Source organism: Otolemur garnettii, unplaced genomic scaffold (genome assembly GCF_000181295.1).
Source record: "Otolemur garnettii isolate 467f Iridium unplaced genomic scaffold, OtoGar3 scaffold00017, whole genome shotgun sequence".
In the NCBI taxonomy this organism is placed as follows: domain Eukaryota; kingdom Metazoa; phylum Chordata; class Mammalia; order Primates; family Galagidae; genus Otolemur; species Otolemur garnettii.
The window spans coordinates 27691495-27711917 of NW_003852412.1; the positions used below are offsets into that span (position 1 = coordinate 27691495).

Genomic DNA, 20423 nt, shown 5'->3' on the forward strand with positions numbered 1-20423 from the left:
ATTTTCGTTTAGTGGGTGGTGTTCAGTGCGAGGAATCTCCCTTGGCCTGGTCAAACTTTCTCAGAACTCCTCCACTGTTTGAGTTTCTTCCTACCCAATTCTCTGTCCTCCTCCCCTTTTACAGGTATTGATCAGCAACTCAGTTTAAGGTCTCTTTCCTGATGATTCCTGCTTCCTCCTCTTTATCCTTCAGGTACATTTCCTCCCCAAAATTCTCTTGCATCTCTCATCCTCTCTTGACCTCTGCTTCTTGGAGGATCTGAACTGTCACATTCACTTTCTGGAAAGGCAGTCATAGCCTCTCTCAACTTAAGGAACCTTGGCCATACTGTCTCCAAAGAAGTGTGATACCTACTTTTGTACATATTAAGCTTATATTTTTCTATACCCCTAAAGGTCCTTGGAAATGTCTATTACATCTGTGAAGTGTAATCCCTTCCTCAGTCTCTAACAGGCCTTCCCTCCTTTCAGTTAACCCACCCCTCCCTTCAGGTATTGTTAACATCCCAAAGTAGTTCTCTCTTCTTGTCACCCCTTTGCTTAAAGGCATTGACGATTCCCTTAAGTCTACTGGTAAAAGTCCAAATATTTTATCCCTCAGTCCCACAGTCACTTTACGACTCCAGTTTTAACTAGAAGAAGGCTCTTTCTCCAAGGCTAGAGACACAAAGTAAAAGGTCAGAGATGATAAAAACAAAGTTTAGATTGAGGAAGGAGAGTTGGGACATTCCCAGAAATTGCTTTCCTCTATCTGGTGGAGGAGGTGGTAGCAAATGAGAGGGAAATGGAAGAGGGGACAACCAAAGAGAAAATTCAAGGTGGACCAAAAATGTTTCAAAGGCCCTCAAAGGGCTCTTTGGAAGGATATAACATTTATTAGGAGACTGCTATTAATTCTAAATAAAGGCTTTTCACATAGTGGATGCTTAGAAAAATCTGTTAATGAGCAAAGCAAGCAAAGCTCTGCAGAGACAGCAGAAGTCCTGGGGGGAAGTGAAGAAGGAGGCACAATCTCAGCCCCTCACTTAGGGCTCGGCGCTTCTGTGCCCTACTCCCCTTGTCAGGAAGACGATGATTATATGGGCTCTACTTTATGAGGCTATTGGGAGAATTTATAGTTAACTATGTGTATGTAAATCACCTAAATTACAGCAGCCATGTGGCAAGTGCTCTCTCTGTGTGCCATCTTCATTATCGGTATTACCGCAGTGACTACACACCCAGAAAACAGGCCAGAAGTACGGTGCTAGTTACAGGGGTGTCCGACTTCCTTTTTCTCTGCCTTGCATTGGCAGAACAACAATTGTCTTGGGCCATACATGAAATACACAAACATTACTGAAAGATGGTTAGCAAAAAAAAAAAAAAAAAGTCCATGCATAGTTTCTGTGTTATCTGACACCACAGATGAACAAAAAATACTCTCACAAAATCAGCATGCGGGCTGCAAGCCCCAGGTTGGACACCTCTCTGGAAGCACTGATAAAATCAGAAGGCTTCATTTTGAGGCTTTTTAATCTGTTGTGTAATATCTGTGACCCTGGGCCTGTTATTTAATGTTTTGCAGCTTCTTTAGCACTTGTTGCTTGTCCCATGGTCGTAGGGTCACAGGAAGCTGTGTGAAGGTGCCCCCCACACCATGCAGGACGCGGACACAGCCAAGCTGCCCATCAGGAAATGATAAGCAGTTTGGAGACTGTTCTGTTCATGTGCCAAATCCTTTAGCCTAGACATTCTGCGGACCAGACTGTTAAATTTATACATCCTCAACACGTGTTAAGCCAGCAGTCCCCAACCTTTTTGGCACCAGGGACGGTTTATGGAAGGCAGGTTTTCACGCGGGAGGACCAGGCTCACGATGTGAGCCTGCAAGCTACTGATCTCTGGTGGTCTCTGCAGTCTGACCTGCTGCTCACCTGGATTTGCAGCCGCTGCTCCTCCGAACTAGCACCACCTCAGCTCCCCTCAGACCCCAGGCATTAGGTTCTCAGAATGAGGCACGGCCCTCGGGTTCGCCCTCCGCTGAGTGTCTAACGCGCCGACGCACCGCGAGGCGCAGCGCCGTGACGCAAGCGCGTGCGGGCGCGCGGACAGCGCAGCTCTGCTCCGGCCGCTGCCCTCTCCCGCTCTCAGCCCAGCTCCGAACAGGCCACGGCCCATATGGTCCTCAGCCGTGGGGAGCACAGCGTCATCTGACCCTACAGAAACCACGCAGCCGTAAGATGTTAGGACAGCAGGACAGCCTCCTCTTGTTTGGGAAGATAGAGTAATAGTGGGTGGCGAGTCAACAGTTTGAGGCCTCTGGGCAGAGGAGAGAAGAAAAGGGTTTTCTGAGGAGCAGGAACGTGACGAAAATCTCAATTGACATGGGCTGGCATATGCAGCGCACAGCACGGCTCAGAGGACCACACTCATAAAATCAGCATCTCCTTTTTGTTAGACCCACCTCTCCATAACCAGGCAGCCTGCTGCTGCACCGGGAATTTACTGCTGTGAGCAACTGTAAACCTTGTGCTAATGGTGGCGCTGCCTGCGAATGGTCATCGGAGAGTGCCGCGTGTGCAGTCTGAGCCCAGAGACAGTAATTTTCACTCTCTGCACACCTCCGGACGCACGCTGCAATCTGACATAGGGTGAAGATACTTCCATAACTACTATTATTAAAAGCAAACAATCAATTCCACAGATAAACAGCTCTCTTAAAACATGCTTTCTAATCTCTGTTTCCCCTCAGATGTATGGATATTGTCCACCTGGAAAGGCCCCAAAATGACAGCCAGAAATCTGCCACCACCACCCCTTCTGCTGTTCCTGCCATCATGTTTAATTATGTTTGCTCAACTCGAAGCCAAACTCATATGCAGTATATTTAGATGGTTCGAACAGCGTAGCACTCAACTGTATTCACAGATTATTTTCCATGCCACAATTCTTGGGAATTAGTTTGGAATAAATAAGGTAAAGAGAAAAGAAGCAACGTAATTTTGTTCCAGTGACAAAGGAAACAATATCAAAATGGCAATCTGGAGATTTGCTGTGAAGGAAGGAATGGAGTGTCCCTTCTGGTGCACTCGCTTGCAGACGCAATCACCGTCCTATTCACTAGTCTGGATTTATTTTAAAGCAGTTGAGAACAAAAGCAAGAAGCTAATAGTAAGAAACTGTGAAAAGTACCCTTATTATTTCAAAAGATCAATGTGAAATCACTGTGCTTATTCTTATATAGCATTAAAGGTAAAGGTGTAGAACTGATAAATATGTTGATTTTCTAAACTATTAGAGAGCCTTTATTTTCCACAGAGGCAAACTTTCAAAGTTGAAACACAGATACCATTAATATATTTCAGGATCTCATTCCTGATATCTCAACTATTGTGTATTTCTTTGAATGCCTTGAAAATCACTCACAATTAATTTGCAAAGGCTTGATTGGATACTTTGGTCAGTTAACTCTACCTTACAGTTAACTCTACCTTACAGTTTTCATCTTGTATTTTTAGCATAATTTAACAAATATAAACCCTATTGCCCAAAGGTCAAAAGATTTATAAGTCATGGAATAAAGAACAGACTTTGTTGCAAAAGAAAGGATTTGATCAATTAATTAAAAGTAAAAACAAGTTTTCTGTTCTTCTAATCTGAGAACCTGGACATGACAATAATGATAATAACAAGGCTTTTAAACACACAGAGCTTAAATAACCTGATTTTCATCTAAATTTGAAAAATGAAGAGAATCAATAAGCAGGTACATAATTTTCTGCTTGAGACTTTCCAGAGTGTACTTCTTGTACCTACATGACTATTAGTAAAACGTTGTATTAAAGGACACTGACGCTGCGCTTACCTGTCAGGAGTCGGCTTTGTCTCCACATTCTTATTCCTCATTTGCTTATTAATTCAACAAATATTACATAGAGCCTACTAAGTGCCCAAGAGCTGTTCTAGGTACTAAAGACAGCTGGAAAAGGCAAATAAGGTGCTATTCTCATGGGGTTTACAGTCTACTGTCGAGGGTAACATTAACACACAATAAACACGCAGAAACTAAGATTTCAGGCAGTGTTAACTCCACTACAGAAACCCAGCAGAGCAGCATGCAGAGTATCCTGGAGAACCACTTCAGGTGGGTGACAAGGAGGCTCTTCTCTGAGGAGGAAACATTTGCCCCAGATGGACAAGACAGAACCAGCCATGTGAAGACCCAAAGGAACTCCAGGTATTCAGACCCCAAAGTGGGACAGAGGTAAGAGAATCTGGAGACCATGAAGCAGGCAGTAACCTCCTTTTGAGATGAGGACGCACACTGAGCTTAGTACACATCACAGTCAGGGACTCGGGCAACTGCTTCAAGGTTTGTCCTCCCTTTGGAGTCAGCACAGAACCAGCTTGTGAAACAAAAGTCACTATTACCTCAGATACAGACGCTCCTCGCACCAGAGATGTCCTCTTTCACGTGGCTGCACTGTCCCTCAAATCTACGGCTCTGAAGACTTCATCTCCTGAGTGATTCCCTTGGCCTTTTGACCCTCCTCTTTGCTCATTGTTTGTGTTCCAGACTGATAGCTGGCTGCCTGGTCTCTGACCCGACTCTTGTTCTGGCCCTCACTATTGGTTTAGGACTGGAGTCTATGTAACCTTGGTGGTCGCAGTGCCTAATCTTATGACTCCAACTCCCTACTAGGCCTCAATTAATTTCACTGTCCATCCTCACCTGAGCTCTTTTGAATACTTTTATTTAGCCCTCTGTGTGCAGGTTCTGCATCAGTGGAGTCAACCAGCCATGGCTACAAAATATTTGGACAAAAATAATTCCATAAAGGTCCAAAAAGCAAAACTTGACTTGACATGCACCGAGTACTATGTTGTATCCATGCACATGAAATTATGTGTGGGAATTGTATTAGGTATTATCCTCTAGAGAGGATTTAAAGTATACAGGAGGATATGCATAGGTTATATGCAAATACTACACTATTTTATATAAAGTACCTAAGCATCCACAGATGTTAGTTATCTGCAGGGGTCCTGGAGCCCCCATTGAATAGGGATGACTATACTGTGTGTTCAACTTTCAAAAAGACTTCCATACACTAGCAGTCTTGACTGTGTCAATAATCTCCATGAAGTAGTTATATAATTTTCATTATTTCATTTTAAAGATAAGGAAATCTAAAGTCAAAGGTAAGCTCCTGAGAACTCAGGAATCCAGCATTGCCATCTCCATCTTGTTTGGGGGTGAGAGGGGTCTGGAGCATCTTGGAAGAGTAAGTCCACAGATGATCTGCTTCTTCTATTGAAGATGAGGCACAAAGAAACTTTAGAGACAGTTAGAAAGGATTCTTCTCCCTTCTCCTGAATTTTTTCATACTTGTATATTTTGATTCACATTTCTTTGAAACATTAGGTCCTCAGACAACTTTTGCAGCCCCATAGAGACAGGTGACAGAGGGCAGAGACAAACTAATCCAGATGTGCTACCAACATGGGAGCAAAGTGAGAGCAACAGACTGACAGGATTGGTACACCTGGAAGAAAGAAACTGACTTGCTCTGAATTCTTTCCTCTGGCTTTACGTAATCCCAAATACCAGAGCTTTTAGGTGCTGGATGGCATATATAACTCCCATTCTGAAAGCTCAATGTTCTGTGTTCTCATTTTCAAATATGTATCTTTCAGATAACCATGTTGTCAAAAATTCAATTCACTATTCATTTTAAAAATCGGCACTTTTAGATAAGTCCAGACAAGAGAGTGTCTTAGAGAAAATAACAATTTTCTTGTTGGTTCAATATTAATCAAAACTCACAAATAACATTCTTAAAATAAATGGGAAAGTGATCAAAGAGATTAAAACCTCTCAGGTGTCTTTGACCCTTCTCAAGTATCTCAGTCAGGTTCAAGGCAGCTTGTGGTGTGTGGTAGTTTGCAATAGAATGCTTTTCATATCATTCTTTAAAAACCTAGCCTTCTTATTAAGATGAGACTCTAGCTGTTTTCTTTTCAACATTCATGACCCTTTTCAAAAGAGAACTGTTTTGACCTGTTATTTCTGGCTATATCTGTGGGAGTTCTTTTTCTCCTACCCACTCCTGCATGTATCTCAGGGAAATACACTGAACTAGATAGTGACCTACTTGAGTATATATATCTAAAGTTGTGAAACAAAATTACAACATGCAATTCTGGTTAAAATACAAATTCATTTAGAATTCACTTATACAAAGCAAATGCAGTAAGTTTTTAAGGATGTGTTGTCTCTAGAGTACTTATTTAATAGGTTGGAAATAGCAAATTCACCGTTGAAAAAATAAAATATAATTAAATTAAATATAATTAATATATACTTAATCTGTATGAACTCAAAACTCAAAAGAAAACTCAACTCAAAAGAAAAAAAATGACTTATCTTTCTGAGTTTGTTTCCAGACATACATTCAATATTGTGCAAACACTGTATACATGTAGGTTCAACAATGGACCTGTCCCCTCCTCCACCAACTGTGCCTCTCAGCTTTGGGGAGGTATCAGAGCACCTCTGGAGGCTTGTACACAGAGTTCTGGAGTGCTGCCTGCCAGGGGGTAAGCTTGCTGGGAGAAGGCTCTGTCTTTGATTGCAAAGCTTCTGAGCTGTTCAATTTTGATAGTAGGTGAGTTTTATTCAAGGACGAAATAATAGAAATAACACCATGACCACAAATATACGCTATAGCTTTTATAGGCAATAAAGCTGCCTTTTTAAAAAAGTTCCTTCTCGGAAATACTTCAGTCTCTGTCCTGAGACATTTTCTCCTCTGTACCCCAATCTCTCAAGAATGATTTGACAATCTCACTATGTCAATGTCATTATTTTCTTTCAGGAAAAATTATACTCAATATTTTTCTAAAAAGTTATGATAATACATTCAAATCACAAAGATCACATATATAATAATTCTCATACTTAGCTATTACCACACAGATGACACATAAACAATAAAAGAAGTCTCATGCAAATTTATCTTACTAGAAGATGTGATACTTGATAGAAAGATACAATTTTTAAGGTTACCCCTTATAGCACTCATTAAAACTTTAAAGGTATAAACAGTGTCAATTGATCCTAAATAGAAAGACGATGTTTATACCTTCATGCAAAATCAATCACATGTGTACATTCCCAGGCTGAGATTGCATTATTGAGTTGTGCTGGTGTCCATGTAAAATGATATGCAGCTGAGACTATAGAAAGATAATGCCAAAATGACTGGCCAGTGAAAAGTACAGTCCTGACAGTTCTGTTTATGTATTTCCCTGATTAGACTGGTTAATTTGCCTTGGCATTTTATATGCATTCATTAAATTGCCGTAAACAAAGGTATAGTATGATGATGACATTCAAGTCAATAACTGTTGTTTACAATAGTGACTATCAATATTAAATACACAAAGTCAAAGGTATTTAAAATTCATACTAAAATGAACTAATTTCACCTCAGAAACAAATTGTACTGCCTTTTACAAATGTTTGTAATAGGGCAGCACTTGTGGCTCAATGGTAGGGTGCCAGCCCCATATACCAAGGGTGGTGGGTTCAAACATGGCCCCCGACCAAACTGCAATGAAAAATAGCCAGGCATTGTGACATGTGCCTATAGTTCCACCTACTCGGGAGGCTGAGGCAAGAGAATCACCTAAACCGAAAAGCTGGAGGTTGCTATGAGATATGATGACACGGCACTCTACCAAGGGCAATAAAGTGAGGCTCTGTCTCCAAAAAAAAAAAAAAGTTCATAATAAACGGCAGCATTTAGAAAGTACTCATCTAATTTTAGCTGTATTTTTTTTTTTTTAAGATAAAAGACTGAAGAAGAAGAAAATAAAAGAGATTCTCTAGCTGAGGAAATGTTTTACCCTTTGTAAAAGTACACTGGTAAAATGTAGGGCGGGGGGAGAATGCCTCCCACACCCCTACAACCTTTCCCTGACCAGATCCCCAATTTTATTACCTGTTTTTGAACAGAACACTGAAGGTCATCTTATCTAGTCCCAGATAATTTGGCAGCAAACTTGCCCAATTCCAGCTCCATTTTGCGATGGCTGACTGTTAATAAATGAGAAGACACTATTGTTAGTTATTAATCAGAGTTAATATGATCAGTAAATTAAAGCTCCAGCTGTGACAGACTAACTAAGAAGGAGGGGGGTCCAGAACAAGGACTTAGACAGATAACATCAATCATGTCCACAGAAGAAGGTTTTTATTCCAATAAGACAGCAATTAATTTATAAATCCGTTTGGGGATGTAGTCATTATTTATAAAAATATAAATCATTTCTTAAGTTGTTGCTCTTCCAAGTGTTAATGGCATTTGCCCAACAAGTTTCTCTGAAAGGCCAACTCTTTGAAAAACAAAGTAAAATGACTGGAAACTTTTCATATAACAATTTATAGTTTGGGGTTTTTTAGCACCCAAAAGTTTAATTTAAAAAAAACCCAACAAATTTAGACTCAAGTTAAAAGACACAGCTTATAATTATAGTGTGATATTAATGTTACTCTTTTGGGTAAGAAAATGCTTTAAAGAGAAGATTACAAGGACCTGTAAGTGTAAATAACATAAATGATTATTTTTTTCTCATTAATAGTTAATTTCACAACAGAGTAAAAATAATTACTTTGAAAAATAATCTCATAACTCAGAAACTCAATAAAACATGGCATTTGTTTAAGTGAAGTAAGGAGAATGTAACAGCTACATGAAGCTTTAGGGTTTAGAGCAGTCTAACATACAGCACAGGAAGGGAGCCAGTCAACACAAACTTGTTCAATGTATCTGGTTTCAAAGTATTATAGATGCCTATGTTCCTTTATTATAGATGCCTATGTTCCTTAAAACAAAATAGTTTTGATAATAAGAGTCCAGGCTGATGTTTAAATTCTAACAAGAGCTACTCCTTGTCACCCGCTGATTAATGGAGCACTGCAACCCTGTCACAGAGTAGGAGAATTCTGCCCGAGGTTGTCAGCGTTTGAAGGTCTTACTCTACTACAGTATTGATGAACGTAGACTACAGCTGGAACAGGCATGGTAAAAATATTATCTGCATGCTGAATTAGGCCATTGTTTTAATTCTTATTTTCATCAGAGCTCTAGGTCAAGTAATCCTTCTCTTCTGCCCTGTTAATTCAAATCATCTGTCAAGAGGTTTCTGAGAAAAAGTTACCAGAAGGATGAACAAAGCAAAAGCAACTTGAGATTTCAAATACTTTGGCAGAAAGATGATCTTTTTAATGTAACTACTGAAAATGCAACTTAAGCAATGACATAATCTGACATTTAAAAAAATATGTGGTGTTTAATCACATTGACTTTATTCCAAATAGCCTGGCTTTAAGATCATTAACAAATTCATTTTAAATTTAGGAATGTGTCTACAGTTATACAACGCAAATTTACCTCATGCCACTAAAAATAGAAGCTCAATGCTCCACTTGTAATTAATTTCAAACTATTTTCCAATTTGCCTGATGCATTTTGGAGTTTTGTAAGTATGTGTACAGGGGAGGGAGTGCGGCAGGGGAAAGGAAGAATGTGAGAAAACGCCTGGTTCTTTGGCCTTCTGTAGATGCAGCCAAACAGATGTTCCCTCTGCCCATCTAAACTGACCTGGTCAAGTTAAGTTTTACAGACCAAACATATGAATCAGTTTGACAAATAGAAAGAAGGTAAGATAACTTTTAAAAGTCAATTTGCACAGACCATGTAAATAAGAACAAGGGCTTTTGCTTCTTAGAAAAAAAAAGCTTTTCAGTAAATATTGAAACACAAAGCATTTTTTCTTACATGTGTAAAGAAATGACACATTTGAATTAAACTCACCATTTAACTTCCACATACCTGAGCTAGCATGTTTCCACTAAACACCTTATACACATGGAAAGGGTTGAAGGCAGAAGGCTGATCTTCCACACTGCTCAAGGTCACCTTTAGAGGTCGGATGGGTAATGGCTTTTCCTCCAAACCATTCATACAAAACAGCTGTTCTTTTAAATAGTCCTTCAAGGGAAGAAAATTACAAGTCATGATGGTGAGAAGCATACATTCCCTTTAAAAATAAACTGATCAATATCCAAATTCACACTTTCAGCACATTTGCTAGAATACAGTGAATTACTTGCCTTGGCAATAATACATTTCCAGAAGACAGATACAGACTAGAGACCCAATCAGGGATGCAATAAACCCGTCAAAAATAGGTGTACCTGCTACTCAGTATAAATTAGAAAACCATTGAACAAGCTCTTATCTACTGCATGTATGACTGATATGTCAGGATCTTTTCAACAGGCATTCTCTAGTCACTGGTTCACAAATTAACATGTCTGGTCACCAAAACTTAATTCAAGTACGTGATTGTGCTACAGGACAAGTTGCTCATGTATTAACTGAAGCTGCTACCTACTCTGGGCTCAGCAGAGCATTGCACATCTGGTATTTTACCCCAACCAGTCTCATTCTATGCAGAATTAACTATAATGCCAGCTTCCAAACTCTATCTTCATCCTGTGGACTGAATAATATCAAGGTTCAACAGAAGCTCAAAATTTGTCATTCTAATCTCCCAGCTAGCAGTGCAGGCCTGGGTGAAAAAGTCAATCTATTGCTTTACACCTCATTTTCTACTCATAAATAAATAAGGTAAATAACTCTAAAGTATTTTATGAGAATTTTTCTGGAAGACAACAAATTAAAATAACTAAAAGTCTCCCACTGACTAACAAATGCTTGCTAATAATAAATAAGTCATTAAATAAGTAAAATATAAATATTGTCCTGAGTTTTACTGTGTCACACTTGAATGTTTTTCTCTGTCATTTGGGTTAGGATGAAGGTCAGCATGTGAGAGCTGAAAAGGAACCCAGGGGGGTCATCTAGGAAACCTGTGCTCCTCAAAGTCTGCTGAGCAGCCCAGCAGGTTAGGCTGGCCTGGGAGCTCATCAGGAAAGCAGAGCCGGGCAGTGCCTGTGGCTCAAGGAGTAGGGTGCTGGCCCCATATGCCAGAGATGGTGGGTTCAAACACAGCCCTGGCCAAAAACTGCAAAAAAAAAGGAAAGCAGAGCCTCTGGTCTCACAGTCAGGCTCTGCCTGTCAACAGGAATGCCCAGGAAAATGAAAGGCTCAAGAAAGTTTGAGAACTTTGGTTTAACACCACTTTTAGTGGTTGGCCCTGAAAGGTCAGAGGACAAGCCTGAGTGGGGGAAAGAATCTGGTCTCAGTTCACAGTGCGTCTCCCTGTGCCTCTATCACTTTAAGAACACTCACTGTGTTTACTGGGGAAGGCAAATTTTAGGTCCTAAAACCCTAAAAATCTAAAGAAACCACACCTAAAAATAATAGTCATTTCTTAAACTGGCCTGCTATAGAGCCTCTCTCTTTGGAAAGACTAATTCTGCAGAGTCGGATAGAGTGACACCAAGGACTCTTCCTAAATCTTATTGAATAACGAGGAAGCCACCAGAAAAGAACTTTATGCCTAGACTCAGAGAATTGAACGAAAATGTTTCTCCATTGTGATTTATGCAAGCAAAATTGGAAAAAGGAATATCCTTCTTTATTAGAAAAAATGCTTTATTTTGGCTAATAACATCTTCGATTAACTGATTTTCCCTATACAACTATATTTTGACTTTTGTTTCCATTATTCAAAAAAAGAAAGTGCTCTGTTGCAAGTTGTGAACCAAATGGTGTTTTCTCTCTCATTAATCTCTGCTATACGGGCATTTGTCATCACCCAGTGATGATGGCAACCTTAGATCCTTTTCCTGTGTCGTGGCTTGAATCAGGTTTACCACTCCTCAGGATATTTCTTTAGAAGATTCCCACTCTTTCTTGAACACTTTCCCTGTGCAGTTACATCAAAGCTCACTTCTCCATCCGTCATTTCTCTGCCTCTCTTCACTGAACAGCCCCGCTGGTCTGGTGATCTCGAGTCCCTTACCCAGGGCAGACCACCACGCCCACAGGTATGGCCTCTCCCATTCGTTCGTGGCCAGGACCTTAATGACAATGGGCCTGGCTTGGATGTCTTACCTCTGTCTCAAAGACAAAGCATCTTTAAACTAATTTTCCCTCATAACTTCTCTGTTTTTATCAATGCCACCCTGTTCTTCCCTCCCCTAGGTCTGCTCCCATAAATGCATCAGTATTTATACTACATTTGCCCAGCAAACCTCCAACTACTTAGCTCTGCAGCCCATCTGGTGCCTGGTGCCATAACAGTAAATATATTCAGTTATAATGAAAGAAAAATCAGAACTTTGAGCTTAAGTGATGAAAATGCAGTGATGCCCCAATGTAACTCTCACAGCATACCCGCTTAGAACTACAGCCTCACAGCTACACAAGTTCTATGAGGGAACAGTAGCCTTTGTTTGGCTTTCCAGAGCACACCAGATGATGATAGTCAATAGTTATCCAACTTAATTTTTGATGATTTTGCTTATTGGTAATTAATTGACTTTTTCCTATCGTGGGCCTTTTAAAACTAGCACTATTCTATCAGTGTGGCCATCCAGACCGACTGTCACCATCCTCAGAGCTGTTCTGACAGCACTTTCTAAGGACACAGGGTTGGTATGCCACAATGTCTGTTCCTCAGGGGTCAGGACAGTCCCTCCAGCACATCTGGGTGGCCAGGTGGGCACATCGATGAGGATCGTGACTTCTCAGTACAGGTCTGTAGTTAGCCATGGCAAGGGGTTCCAGAGCTCCCAAATAGCAGGCAAGCCCTCAGCCAGCTATGAGGAATCATTAACCAGAGTGAATAGGTTGTGTCACTTTGTAACAATTATGCACCAAGCTTTGATGCCTTTAGGACAGGGTCATTTCTCACAACTAAAAATCTCTCCCTCCCTCTCAGGTTCCGGTGGGATACACTGTTATGCCACCTGTTTAATGACTGGCTGCTTTAGCTCTATGGAACCCAGGAAATAAAATTTACTTGAAACAACTTTTAGATAGACAACGGTGGGCAGAACAGGTATATAGCTGAGATGTAAAATGTGGTGGCAGAATTTAATTCACTTGGAAACATATGGCTTTTAAGAAATCTATTATTGACATAAAACACCATATTTTCACATCATTCAAATTATAGAATTTTTACTATTCTAAAGAATTGTCATATGTTTGTAAATATAAACATAATTATAGATGCCACATCCTAATTCAGATATATGCGATCAAATTAAAAGCCTGATTACAGTAGAAAATTTGTATTGTTTGAAGTAGATAGCTGAGATAACCACCTATTTACATTTTCGCTAAAACAGCCAAAAAACATGCAGGTCAGAGGCTTAACTAAGCAAAGAGATGGATGGGCATAACATCGGTCCTAAACAGTGTCCATGCATTAATGAATTTTCTTGGGTTAATCTGGTCGTTCCCCAATATAGTTCAACATATATTGAACATATTAGTCAGAAAAATTGAGGTTTTTTCATTATGTAAGAAATATCCAACTTCACCAACACTTGTAATGTCTTTCAGGAAAAGTGCTATGTCTTTCTTCAGAAAATTCTTCATTGTACAAATACCAGATTCTAACATCAGCTTAATAGTTGCAAACACACAATTCCCAAGCTATACCTCTAGTTTCTACAACTACAATTCAGAAATGAACTGAGTTTATGAGCCGTGTTACTGTTTAAACTGTATAAATAAAATCTACATTGTTTCAAGGAAGCTTTCTCTGTACAAATGCAGAACAGCCAGAGCTGAATAGATTCTGTTAATAATGCGATATTGAGTTGGGTATTGACTTTAAGAAGTATTATCACCTCCTTGACTAACCCTTAGCTGCCAGCAGACGCTGCCTCAGGCCAGTACACACCTAATTGCTCGGTAAAAAGGCTGTTTCCCTACCTCATTGAACCGCATGATGTGATAAATTTGCCTCAGGTACTTGCTGCCACCTGGTTTGTGGCAGAGATCCAGGACCATCGTGTTTATTTTCTGCTCAGTCAGTTCAAGAGCAATCTCTCCTTCTTCTAAGGCTGTGCTTTTCTCTATTGCCATAAATGCACTAAACACAAAGAAAGCATATACGTATCAGTGGTAAAGGGCTGGAGGGATGGGAATACGGAGACTGAGCGTGGAGAGTTGATGTAAATCTCACATTCAGAGCACCCATGAAGACTCCGCCCATATGAGTGAGCCTTCCCAGGCTGCTACTGATCACACAGACAGGACCTGAGAATGAAGCACCTGAAAGCATTTTCAAAAATTGAATCGCTTCTTTGAAAACATTTCTTTATTACATTTATACTTCTATCTATAAAACATTTTCCCATTACTGCAATCGTTGAAAGTGCTATAATCTTGGGATGGAAACAAAACATTTCTTTTTAAGAACATGTAAGAAATAATTTGTATTTTCTCTTTGAGGATAAAAAAGTATCTTTAAAGCCAGAAATAGCATTGGTATTTTGTCTTCTGTAGCTTCCTCTTCACACCTGTCACAGAACACACTACAGACTAATTAAAGTGTCAGAAGGGGGAGCCTGTTTTGCTAAACACAGGCTGAGTGCTTTGTGGCAGGTGTGCTTACCACTGGGTATTTTAAATTGGCCTTTGACACTTGCCTTTTAAAAATATATACCCCGCCCCCTCCTGTTTCTTTCTGTAACAGATACTTAGTAAAAGTCACTACTCTGATTATTCCTCAAAAAAAGGGCCACTAGCACCACACCGGCAATGTGCAAGAGGCATTTGGGAAACACTTGTTTTAGAGATGTCCACATATTGTTGATTTTGAATCACGTGGTGAGAATTGCTGACATAAAAACATTTTAAACGTCTCAAACTGTACCAATGCAAAACATAATTACAACGTTTAACTCACATCATACGTACTCCACTTTAATTTTCTTGTTCCAGTTGCTATTAGGATCATGTTAAGTTTTGCCCTGAAAGCATTCTTAAGAAAACTCATGGTTTCTCACTGTTTCCCAGACTAAATGAAATTTACTGTGGTGTAATCAGCTGTATTCTACAGTTCATTAGTGAAATTTTGCCATGATTATAAAATTAGTTCTGCTAAGAGTCAGTGCTGCTGACCTGAGGACGGAACCAAATGATGCCCAGCTGCTGGACATTAACTTTGCTATTGCTTCCACATGTAGCTTCAAAACATCCATCTCAAAAAAGAAAAAAAAAGGGGGGAACTTTAAGGTCATAGAAGCCTCGCTAAAAAAATAAGGAAATCCTACTCTGACTTAGAGATATTCATTAGCTAGAGTAAAAAGAAACTTTAAAGACCTTGTTACAATAAAAGAAGTTTACAAATATCTTTTAAAGCTGCATACAGGTTGCAAGCAAAATTTCTTGTGAGCTTTTGTAGAGGTTGACATTGAAAAAGTTGAGGCCCTCTGACAAAGGAGTATCTCAGTGTCAGCCCCCGAACTGTATCCTTTCCTGTCCATCACTGTGCAGGTGAAGCAAATGATTGGATTCAGTCAATGCCATGATTAATGAGTTCCTCTCTGGATTTGGGACTGCCTATCAATCACGTCATTAGGGAGAATGTGCCTGAAAGAGGCAGACCTCAGCCCAGGAATAACTGCATTAATCTTAATCTGTGTATGCACCCAGCCAGCCAAGTCAGGGTCACCATGATGAAAAACAATAATCTTCAACTCAACAAATTACTTTGCAAAGACAGACCTTTCTTTACTTTTTGAGCTCTGTGTTCTCTGGAATCTAAGCTGACTGTTTACAGCTTGAGTGTTACTACAAAGTGAAGGTTATTTTAATGAATAGTAATGCTCTCGGGTGGGACGGAAGACAGGCAACACTTAGAGCTGCCACCTTTCCACAGCCATTATTTCCACCGTTTCCATATAGGCCAAGTTAAAATATGGGTGCAAGAGAAGAAACCTAGCTAAATGGCATCATGTAGTTCTCAGATAATCTTCATGGGGAATTAAGGTTTAATTTATCCTAATAGAAGAACTGTTTTAGTTTAAATGCTTCAATAAGCCTAAATATATATGCACATATATATATATATATATATATTTAAATATGGGAGAATCAAAGTAACCCTCTACCTAATATAATACAGAAATAATGTATTTGAAATACATTTTTCCTCATAGTGTAGCTCTATGAACTAAGTGATCCTTGATCTGTGAGAAGTACTTAGAGGTGAAAGTTCACTTCTATATCAGATAATCCATCTGAAATCGAAGTCTAGAAGAAACATTCCTATGGTGCCCAAACTCCTAAGAGATTGTTACCATAAGTGAGTTATGCTGAATTTAACTCTTTTTCAAACAAATGCAATATATAAATTTGTGTTTCCATATGTTGTTATCATCTGAAAAATTGAGAAAGGCACAGCATTGTGCTAATTACTAACTGTTCAGAATCTTTGAAGGCCATAATACCTTTTAAAAACCAGCAATCTTTCATTTTTGAAGGATCTTGTAAGAGATGGCTAAGTAATCTTTTGACTCATTGCTAATCAGTTAGACAACTCTCACTATGGGGGATACCAAATGTATTAGTGATGTTTATAAAACCTAAACTACAATCAGCTTTGAGGGAAATAATTAACTGCACTTATAGATTCCTGTATGTAGCCCGAGGTATGTCCCTTACCCAGGGTTTTAAACAGATCTTATTTGATAGAGGAGTTTCTAACTCAGGAGTACTGTAAAGTCAACTTGGTTTCTATAATCAGGTCTATTATTTTTACTCAAGTTTTTTCCTCCTCCCTTTATAACCACTGCCACAAAGAACAATATCTGGCCTTAATCATTTTAGTCATTGTATTAAAGCCTGTAAAATGGTATTGATTAAGAAGACCACTGGCAATTGCCCAACTTGCTGTATTGTTATTCCTACCCATGGCATACCCCAGAAGTAAATTTCTAGAAGTCAGAATGACAAGACGGGGAAAATTATAATTACTTTTTCCCATTTGGATTAATAGAGTCTTGCATAAAATATAGAAAAGTAAGGACTATTAGTTACCATAATACTGACCAGTGAATGCGAATTATTTTCAATAGAGTATAAACAACAAATGCTTACAAGTTCCCAGCTTGATGCTAAGAACTTTGTAAATGTTATTTAATTTTTCAAAACAATTCTATCAGCTTGATATCATCATTGAAACTGAAGCTTTCAAAGATGCAATAATTTGCAATAATTTGCCCAAGAAGACAAGGGATTGGCACTTGTCCACCTGATTCCAAAGCCTGAGCCACTCACTGTGACCGTGTAGTAGTAAAAGTAACCACGCATCAACTGACTTTTGGTCATTTCAGGCAGGAAGTTATACCAGTATCTGTTCGCAGTGTGAACACAGGTTAAAGTGCGGGGGACAGGGTGTGTGGGTGTTTTTATTTAAAAAGGCTGACGTGGTAATCTATAGACCATCTGAGCCAGAATTCCTTTATCAATATCATGCAGTTCTATACTCAAAGACCAATTTTAAAACAGGAGGACTCTATATACATATTTAAATTCATCAGGGACCCTTAAAAAATCTTTGCAATACTACAAATCACTGAGCTCTTGGTGACAAACTTATGAGAAGCCTGGCATTTTCGCACAGAGACAGCTGGGTGTGTTTATAGCTGGAGTGTGATATGCCCCTGTCGCCCTCTGGGATTCTTACATTACCAGATGAAAAATGTGTACCTTTTTGACAATCAGGTACACAGAAGGCAATAAAAAGCCTTTATATCCATTAATTCCTTCTTAATTTAATCTCCATGCCCAATCCATTTACAAAGCGCTCCAGGCTATCCAGTAGATACCTGTTTGCACACTGAAAAGAAGTGAAACTCAATTCTCCTGGGTTTAACTACCAGCCTTTTAATCAGAAACCTTAAGACGGTGAGTAAACAAGCACAGTAAAATGTTCCAGTGTCTCAATGAGGCTCAAATTTTAAGACAAGGAATGCCTGACAATCCAATTCTTAATGGGATACTTATCTTTTTTTCTATATTCATCAAAGTTCCCGTGAATTTAGCAAAGCACTACTGAGGCCCATCTGACAATCTTTTGTTGTTGCTGTTTATTGGTGAACTTGTTATTGTGAAAGAATTTGATGGAACGCAGAGAAAGTAAAACATCTCTTTACCATTCAGAGCTCAGTTTCCTGGCTTTCAGCAGCTGGCCTTCCATCCAGTTGGGCTTCTGCCGCTCAATGCTCTGTATGACCTTCTGGGTCACCTGACAGGGGCTGCCTGCCCGGTCTCCCAGGATGCTTTCCAAACACACACAGATTAAACGGAGTTCTTCTTCACTCCGTCTGTCAAGGGAGGCGCCCGTTAGAAGTTCCACAGTGTTTCGGTCCTCAAATATCCGATGTATAATTACAATCAAGTTCCAGACAAGCAGGCCACCTTTCTTCAATTCAACTAAGTTTTTTGACATTTTTCTCTCAGCCAGAAGAAAGAAGTATTTAATTGAGGGAGGCAAACATGCAATCACTGTAGGTAACGTGCTGATGACAATAGATAAAGCCTGAGCAGCGAACCGCGGGCATCCTGGGGGAGAAAGGGAGGAAAGGGATGATTATCACCAGAGCTGGTGTCCCGTCACTACGCAGTTTTATGTTGTGTGGGGATGTCGAATTTGTGTGGAGAGAACTTGTGGAGAGCAAGCACTCAACATACTCCAACAGGACCCTGCGGGGCTCCCCGGTATGCTCCCAAATCCCCCAAGTCACAAAGCTGGCAACTGAAGAGGAGAAAATTCAGAATTATAATTTATGTTTCTCTCTCTCTCTCTCTTTTTTTAAAGACAGAGTCTCACTTGGTCGCCCTGGGTAGAGTGGTGTGGCATCACAGCTCACAACAACCTCAAACCTTTGGGCTCAAGCAATCCTCTTGCCTCTTGCCTCAACCTCTCAAGTAGCTGGGACTACAGGTGCCTGCCACAAGGCCCAGTTAGTTTTTCTATTTTTACTAGAGATGGGGTCTTGCTCTTGCTCAGGCTGGTTACAAACTCATGAGCTCAAGGGATCCTCCTACCTTGGCCTCCCAGACTGCTAGGATTATAGGCTGAGCCCCTGCACCTGGCTTATGTTTTTAATCTTTTAGGATGGGGCTTTTGAGGAACGAGATGTCTTCCTAACCGACAAGGGCACAGGCGCCTTGCAGGGACTCTGATCATTCTGATTCTCCCTTAAGCCTTTCTCCTTGTTCCTTGCAACCCAGGACAGAATCATGGCTGCTCTTCCTAGGACTATCTCCTTTCTTATAGTGCTCAGCCTGTCTCCTATCTCGGGTCATCCCTCACACCCTTCCCGTACCAGCCCCTAGTCCGTGTCTATCAGGGGCTCCCCATCACCTAATCACTATCTCCTTTATCTGTTGGTTACCTGCCACCCTCTACTAGAACATAAGCTCCATGCAGCACACCTGTGTCCCCTGCACTTAGTAACCCAAATACAGCAGTTCAACACTTGCAGAGTAAATGAGTGAACAGATGGGTCCATGTTTGCCCCTGTTAGTACTTTATTGCTCTGTGTCACATGCTGGTTCCACTTTCTAACATCTCTAAAATGTGGGTATTTGCTAAGAAGTCCTTGGCCTTTTGTATGATTCTATGTGCTCCCCCTTGGTGATATTTCTCTGAAAAATGATCCTTTTTCTCTAGACCAGTGGTTCTCATCCTGTGGGTTATGACTCAGAAGGGCTGCGGCATTAGGAAGGTTGAGAACCACTGCACTGGACCAAGGTTTCTCAACCTCAGTGCTACTGCCATCCCCCGCTTCTCACCCCTGTGTGGTGAGAAGCTGTCCCATGCATGGTCAGGATGTTAGAGTGTCTCTGCCTATCCCCCCCCCCACCCCAGCTTGACGCCAACAGCATCCCCCTCAGTCGCAACAACTAGAAATGTCTTCAGGCGTTGCCAGTGTCCTGGGAGCAAAGCCGCCTGTGACTGAGAACCACTCACGTGGTTCAGGAATCTCGGGTCTTGGCCTTTCTCCACAGTTGTGGTCCTATGACTCCCGCCCACCGTCCGGCAGTCCATTTCTCTGTCCCAGTCACCACTAAATCCATTAACTAAAATCAAATTCCCTGTCTTCCAAAATGGTTTAGTCCTCCTTCCTTCTTTTCCTCCTTCCTTTCTTTTAAATGTTCCTATTCATCCTATTCATACCCACCCAGTGATCAGCACTGATAAATCTAGCCCTGCTCTAGTTCAAGCCCTTCCTCATGCGGTGCTGGACCGTCCACATATTCCTCTAACCCACCTCCCTGCTCCATCTGGCTCTAGCCCCTCCCTACACTGTAGAACCAAATTGCCCAATGTCTCTGCTACAATTGTTTTAGTTACTTTCCACTGTTATTAAGACCAGTCTCCTGGGCCTTGCTGGCAAAACACTCCACAGTCCTGCCTCACTCTGTTTCTAT

General features: G+C 40.4%; 1 protein-coding gene across 1 annotated transcript in view; it reads right to left on the reverse strand.

The window, feature by feature from the left end:
• The window catches only part of LOC111723924 (uncharacterized protein KIAA0825-like), a 226284-nt gene extending 206989 nt beyond the window's left edge, over positions 1 to 19295 (reverse strand). Inside the window, exons 1-5 of the mRNA XM_023510863.1 lie at positions 19217 to 19295; positions 18140 to 18548; positions 13908 to 14067; positions 9882 to 10040; positions 7989 to 8083 (exon numbers count right to left, since the gene is read on the reverse strand). Of these exons, the coding sequence (XP_023366631.1) occupies positions 7989 to 8083; positions 9882 to 10040; positions 13908 to 14067; positions 18140 to 18548; positions 19217 to 19295 (902 nt within the window). The remainder of the gene's footprint in view (positions 1 to 7988; positions 8084 to 9881; positions 10041 to 13907; positions 14068 to 18139; positions 18549 to 19216) is intronic.
• Between the last annotated feature and the right edge of the window lie 1128 nt (positions 19296 to 20423).